The sequence below is a fragment of the Helianthus annuus genome, chromosome 4 (assembly GCF_002127325.2).
Source record: "Helianthus annuus cultivar XRQ/B chromosome 4, HanXRQr2.0-SUNRISE, whole genome shotgun sequence".
Taxonomy (NCBI): domain Eukaryota; kingdom Viridiplantae; phylum Streptophyta; class Magnoliopsida; order Asterales; family Asteraceae; genus Helianthus; species Helianthus annuus.
Genome location: NC_035436.2, coordinates 14,824,931 through 14,832,753, shown reverse-complemented (window position 1 = coordinate 14,832,753; position 7,823 = coordinate 14,824,931). Strand labels below are relative to the sequence as shown.

General features: G+C 33.7%; 1 protein-coding gene across 1 annotated transcript; it reads left to right on the top strand.

Moving 5' to 3' along the window:
- Positions 1–3,554: 3,554 nt before the first annotated feature.
- On the top strand, positions 3,555–7,069 carry LOC110935839 (CBL-interacting serine/threonine-protein kinase 5). The gene is made up of 3 exons (XM_022178191.2): positions 3,555–4,045; positions 4,597–5,281; positions 6,320–7,069. The coding sequence occupies exons 1-3, from the start codon at positions 3,881–3,883 to the stop codon at positions 6,823–6,825; spliced, it is 1,356 nt and encodes a 451-aa protein (XP_022033883.1). The 5' UTR covers positions 3,555–3,880; the 3' UTR covers positions 6,826–7,069.
- Positions 7,070–7,823: the final 754 nt, after the last annotated feature.

The window sequence follows — 7,823 nt, the reverse complement described above, 5'->3', positions numbered from 1 at the left end:
AAAGGAAAGTGACGATGGGGGTGCTAGTTCAGAATAAAGTGCAGTTTTCGTCCGATTAGAACACAAGTAAAAATTTAACAAATAACAAGAAATACAAAAACACTCAACTAGTTCTATCGAGATTAAATGGGCGGGAATATAAATCGTCGACCGATTGAAGCATACCCTTGTTATATCGGAAATTTTAAATTAAGTGAACGGATTGAAGCAGAAGCCATGGCGAGTTGATGTCCTGGCGAGTGGCGATTGAGAAATCGAATAATGATGGCCAATAGAATGATAGGTTGAGATTTGAGTACTGATCGACGCTTCACATTTCAGTATTTGAAATTTTGACTCAATTACTCAAATGAACATAAGTATTGGATAATGAATTATTGGTATTAAACTTCAATTCTAATTACTTAAATGAGCTTTATTTGGATCTTGGACTAAACATTCTTAATGTGGGCCTATAGTCATTTCATTAAAAAATGATACACACACACGCACATATACATATTAAATGTAAATCGAGCCAATCGATCCGAACCGAACCGAACTATGCGGACCTTTGCTCGTGCTCGGTTCATTTACAAACTGAACCGAACGTTTTTTCAATCGAGCTGAATCGAACAAGCAAATTCTAAGCATTTTTCGAGCGACTATCGAACGTGCGTCGAGCGCCAAACAATTTAAACAACCTTTTTTAATAGATGGGATGTGAATACTCAAGATTTACTTGTTTAATCAAAATTTTAAATTGTCACTGTGGAAACAAAGATGAGTGGGGGCCGTCCTCTCATTAAAAGTGAATCACCATATATGTTTGAGGAATTTTGGGAGAAAACCAAAGTAATGCAATATTTAAATATAACTGTAACCATAATTAAACCAACATATAACTAACGGTTATACATCAATTTATATGCAATCCCATCAAAGCATGAAGTTTGGCCTAACCTTATCCAAAGTACATAAAATTAATCCTTAGCTTTTGTAAAGTTAAAAATAATGTCGTGGGTGGTTCACATATCATGTGTAATAACGTCTTTGTATCATAGAACAATTATAAGTCATTTACTAGAACTTTTTTTCACCCAAATATTCTTCAACATTGTTTTTTATAAGAAAATCACAAAAATAGACATTGTTTTTTAAAAGAAAATCACGCAAATAGTTGTCTTTTAGGTATGTTTTATTCGGATACATGTAAAATTTGTTTTTCTACTAAAATTCGTTCACGTATGGTAAAATCTAATTTCCCGACATGGATACCCACTTGTAAATAATTTGTGTGTATTCTCATGTTCCCTATTTTATAGTGTCTTTGATATGAATTTCATTATATTTATGTCATTATATTTTAAGAGTAAATATCCCGTACAAAGTATCTTTTCCACTCCATTCGTACGTTTTGTATGATAAGATACTTTGTACGTAGTATTTGATCTTTTGTCTATGTTTTAATCATTCCGCTATTAACTTGTTGTACTTAAAAAAAATTCAACAAATATAAACATAGGTAGAGGATCCTGTACAAAGTGGGACTTTTGTAAGAAGTGTGAGAAATAATTTGGGAGTGACAAGTGTCTTTTATCCTAATTAATTCAAAAGGGTATATTAGTAATTTGACTTTCTTATCATTTAATTGATTTCAAAGATAACTGCCAAAAAAAAAAAAAAAAACTTGCGATGAGTTTTTATAGGGATGAATCGAATTTTGAATTAGAAGAAATTTTAGGAAACATTATACATCTGATTCTTTTATCTTCTTCATCATCTTTTAATCGCAACATCTTTTAATCATATATTGTTCATGACGTGGTGTTTTAAACATCTGGATACATTGTTCATGGCGTGGTGTTTTAAACATCTGGAGACATTGACTATGATTCAAGTCATGGTGTTTTATCAGGAGACATTGTTCATGGCGTGGTGTTTTAAACATCTGGAGACATTGTTCATGACGTGGTGTTTTAAACATCTGGAGACATTGACTATGATTCAAGTCATGGTTCTGACTCGAATTCCAGATAAAACACCATGACTTGAATCGTCTGTTTGTTTGATGATTTACAATGTTTTTTGGATTCCAGATAAAACACCATGACTTGAATCATAGTCATGGTGTTTTAAAATCTGGGAATATTTTGTATTGATAAAACACCATGACTTGAATCATAGATGTTCTGGGAATGTTGTGTATTGATAAAACACCATGACTTGAATCATAGATGTTTAAAACACCACGCCATGAACAATGTCTCCAGATAAAACACCATGACTTTGAATCATAGATGTTTAAAACACAACGCCATGAACAATGTCTCCAGATAAAACACCATGACTTGAATCATAGTCATGGTGTTTACGATTTTTATACAATGTCTCCAGATAAAACACCATGACTTGAATCATAGATGTTTAAAACACCACGCCATGAACAATGTCTCCAGATAAAACACCATGACTTGAATCATAGTCAATTTATCCAGTTGTTTTAAAACACCATGCCATGAACCTGATTACAGTTCTCTTTATGATAATGTATGACGAATATGCAACCAAAGACCTCCTACAATTAAGGTGAATCATTAATTCCGATATTTAAGGAAAAAGGAGTGAATGTAGGAGTTTTTTGGTCGTGTATGATATGGTTACCATATTTCAAACATTGAAAAAGACACTATTGCCCTTCAATTTTACATAAGGTCCCTCTAATTAAAACACAATTTACATTTTTACACCCTATTGATCTCAACCATTAGATCAAATATCCAATGGTTTAAAACACTTCTTACCCTTCTTACATTTTAGACACTTTTTACCATATCCCTACCATATAAACATATATTACACGCCATATTCTAATTAGAGTATTTTAGAATAAAACAATATATTTACATTAAAAAGGTTAACAAAACCTACTAAAATACTTACGATCGAATACCATGCTTTTACGTTACTAAAACTAGTCCTTACCTCATCCGCACATTGTCGTGGTCACTCAAAACACACACAAGCAAGTCAATACAAACAAAAACCAACAAGAAAAAAAAGGTGTCGTATTACACGGTTCACTCCATCAAACTGGTCTAATTATATCCGTTACCACACCAGAAAAACATATTATTAATATTAATACATGTTTACAATCAGTGGCGTATCTGAGAATTCAAAAACCCTGTTCGAGCTCGAGAAAATGTGCTCTTTTGTAAGGTTTTATTATTATTACTTTATTTTTATTTTTATTTTTTTTAATCAAATGGGTATCGGGCTAAATAAACCTAATGCCAATAAGCTAACTTTTAAACCATAAAAATTATTTTGTAAATGGGTATATCTTGGAGTTGGTATGAGTATAATATTTAAAAAAAAAACATATATATCGGATTTTTTTTAAGAATGCATTCCCCTTATAATCACAAGCAATACAATTGCATTGAATCGAACACATGCTACAACTTATATTCACAAATATTTTTTTCATTTATGGGAAAAATTTTATAATTTTGACACCACACGTACAAAGTTTTGTATACATTTATATTGCTTGTGAAACTAAACTCCATAGATTATGAATTTATGATACGTTACAGATCTCCATTGGTTGGTTGTCGACAATTCAATGAAAACAAAATTCATATAGTGACATTACTGACAATATTAATATCCCTCAACAACCAATCATCATCCGCCACACCCGCGCCGCGGGACCCACTACCCCAAGTCTCCATTTATTCCCTCTTCACCACCCACCGTCATACACCACAATTGTTTCCAACTAACTCATTTTCTCTATGGAGAGTTTCTTTTAAGTTTTTGAGAGTTCATTTTCATAGAAGTTTTTTCAGTTGGTTCTAATTGGTGACGGGTATTTGCTTCTTCGCGAGTAAAAATGGGTGATCCGGATTACCAGTCTGGCATCGAAAATCGCCATGTAATCTTCGGGAAGTATGAGATGGGAAGGTTGTTGGGTCAAGGAACGTTTGCTAAAGTGTATCACGCGAGGGATTTCCTCACGATGGAGAGTGTTGCAGTTAAAGTTATCAAAACCGAGCAGGTAAGTAGAGCGAATATATTATTTAGAGTTTATTGTTATATATTACTATATATTGGCGAAGTTTGATATTTCCGACCAGGGGGTCGAAGACGTATATATCCAAAAATTTCTTTAAAACGGGGGGTCGAAACGTATATATCCAAAAATTTGTATACGAAAACTACATACTCTTCACTACTGAGTGAAAAGTTCGGAGGGTCTGCCGTCCCCTCCCGCCCCCACTATCCTTCGCCCATGTTACTTTAGTAACTAAATTACAGTAAACCCTAACTAATACATTCTCTCTAATACAGATAACAAAATAAGTCATATTTCATTAGAAAGAATGTATTAGTGTTTATTGTTATATATTAGTGTAGTAACTGAATTGCAATAAACCCTAACTAATATATTTTCTCTAATGCAGATAAGAAAATAAGTCATATTTTATTAGAGAGAATATATTAGTTAGTGTTTATTGCGATATATATATAAAAAAAAACAAGATATTATTTTTTACTTACTATAGTAATAATATAACAATAAACTCTAACTAATATATTCTAACGCAGGTAAAAAAGCAAGGTTTGATGGAACAAATCACCCGCGAGATCGCGGTGATGAGGCTCGTCCGCCACCCAAACGTCGTCCAACTTAAGGAAGTAATGGCGACGAAGACGAAGGTCTTTCTCGTAATGGAGTACGTTAAAGGCGGCGAATTATTCACCAAAATCGCGAAAGGCCGATTAAAAGAAACTCAAGCAAGAAAATACTTTCAACAACTTATCAGCGCGATCGACTACTGCCACAGCCGCGGTGTCTACCACCGCGACTTAAAACCCGAGAACCTCCTCCTCGACGAAAACGAAGATTTGAAAGTCACTGATTTCGGATTATCGGCATTGCCGGAGCAGCTCCGGCATGATGGAATGCTGCATACTCAGTGTGGAACTCCGGCGTATATCTCGCCGGAAGTTCTCCGGAAAAAGGGTTACGACGGTTCGAAGGCGGATACGTGGTCGTGTGGGGTGATTTTGTATGCTTTGCTTGCTGGGTGTCTTCCTTTTAGAGAAGAGAATTTGATGCATATGTATAAGAAGATTTTTAAGGCGGAGTATGAGTTTCCGCCGTGGTTCTCCGGCGATGCGCGGCGGTTGATATCCAGGATGTTGGTGGTGGATCCGTCGCAACGGATCACCATTCCGGCGATCATGAGATCGCCGTGGTTTTGTAGAGGACTCAAAGGGAGTGATGGAGGTGCACACTTTTTTTCCCTTAGTTTTTTATTTGTTAATAATTGTTTGAAAATTGTACAAATTGTTTTAACTTAAATCAATTTTTTTATATTTATTTTTATGTATATATTAAAATTAATCTTAAGTTAAATGTAAAATTTAGGAGTAAGATTCAATTTTGTCGTTTCAAAAATAATAATAAAATAAACTTTGGAAAGAGTATAAATGCATGCATGGTTTCTAAAATTTTCAGGGTTAGAGTAAAAGAAAAAGTAAATCAAGAAAAAAATAGTTTTGACAATAAATTATGTGGGTCGGATTCATTTATTTTTATTTATTTTTTATTTTTTATTTTTTTTTGTAAAAGGAAGACATTTAAGCATTTATTTGTTCATTTTATAATATTGTTTTATATACATGTAGAGCCTGGTCTTGGGTTAATACAAAAACAACATAATCCTTTGACAAGAAATATGTAGAGACTGGGCTTGGGTAATACATGTAGAGCCTGCGCTTGGGACTCATATTTCGAAAAGCACATTATCTAAAAAAATTATATGTATATGTAAAATAAATAAATTAATAAGGTATATACATGCAAACACAACATAGGCCCACTTACAAAACTATTTTTAAGGTTTAGATTAGTTATTAGCCCATTGTCATTAGGTTTAGACCTCTTAATACCCAATTTCGTTAAGGCATAAGGACATGTTTTTTCGAGCTCGAACATGGTGTATGAATTCTCAGGGCCAGCTCTCATTAAAGTTCTTTTCAACCGGCGTTACTTTTAAAAGAAATGTCATTTTGAATGTTGAATAAATAAATAAGTAATAAAAGAAATGTCATATAATGTGTATAAATATTTGTTGGTGTTAGTTACTATGTAGTTCCGTCTCTGGATGGATCAGGTTTAGGTTAATATACATAATGGTCCCGTTTAGGATTTCAATCCATGTTTGGGTTCATTGTTATTTCCAAGTTTAGGTAGGCTAGGACCATTAACCTAAATTGTCACCAAACTATAATTAACTCGATTTTTTTTTTGAATACTTCGTAGGGTTTCTGGCTCCGATACTACTTAAGACCCCTAGTTTGATTGACGTGACTGAAAACGGCGATAAAACAAGTGAAACCGAAAAGACACTTCGAAGGTCAAAGTCATCACCGCGATTCTACAATGCATTCGAAATTATATCTTCCATGTCATCCGGTTTTGACTTATCCAACATGTTCGAGACCAACCGTAAATCAGAATCCTTATTCACATCAAAATCTTGCACGTCGATGATCATGAATAAGCTCGAATCAATAGCTAAAAAATTAAACTTCAAGATCTTATATTCGAATCAAAATGAGTACAAGTTGAAGATGGAAGGTTTATCGGAGGGGCGTAAAGGAAAGTTGGTGGTGTCGGCGGAGGTGTTTGAGGCAGCACCAGAAGTTGCGGTGGTTGAGTTTTCGAAGACGGCGGGTGATACACTTGAATACAAGAAATTTGAAGAAGATGTTAGACCGGGCTTACAAGACATTGTTTGGAGTTGGCAAGGTGAGAATGGTAGTTGATAACAAGTTAACAACCACACAAGAAAAAATTTAGAACGTTGTAATAGGCCCACTAATAACCTTATGTACTAATATACTATAAATGGTAACCACTATTGTTTGAAAACATTATATCGTTACTTACTATACTATTTTGATGTATCTTCTAGTTTATTTTAGATGAAAAACATCTTAAAATATTGATGTATCTTCTAGTTTATTTTAGATGGAAAACATCTTACAATAAGTATCCTTATTTTATGTATATATTTGATATGATGAAAAACATCTTAAAATATTATAAAGTGATTAAAAAAACATCTTAGTTATTTCACATCCAATTGTTGCTATTGGATAAAGTGGCACATGGGTGTTTTGTCTTTTTAAATTTTGTGAAAATGTGTTATTCATTATACTATGTCTAGTGGTAATATGAAATGGGCGTGTTCTTGCCACTTCAAGTCCTAAAACGCCATATACACCACCCTCGTGGGCGTGATTTGTCTAAAATTTCAAATGGCATGTTTATAGAAATGTAGGGATGATTTTGGTTTGGCCAATAGAATTGTTTGTTTTGTTTTCGTTTTAATTTCTAAAAAACAATAATAACTGGCTAATCATTGTTAGAGCATTATACCACTACACCCCTTTTTAACTTCAAGCCACATAATGTTACTTTGCTGATTAGAACGTCACAAGTCGGATAATGCCCAAGAAAGAGGCATGAACTTCAAGACCCACTACACATGGTCTTAGGTATATTTTGGTTAAATTTGAAAAGAAAGTCGCATGCCTCCTTGAGTGCCTATAAAATGATTTTAATGTGTGAGAGAAATTTGAATACATTGGTCACGTCCACATATATAAGTTTGGATTTAAGGTTTAGGAAGATTTGGACTAGGATGAAGAAGTGAATATTGAATATGAAACAGACTAGACTTGGTTGAGTCCGAGCTCGCTCAAGTTTGAGCTAACCTCATGAATAGTTTTTAGTGTTTTAACTTGGTTCAGGCTCGACT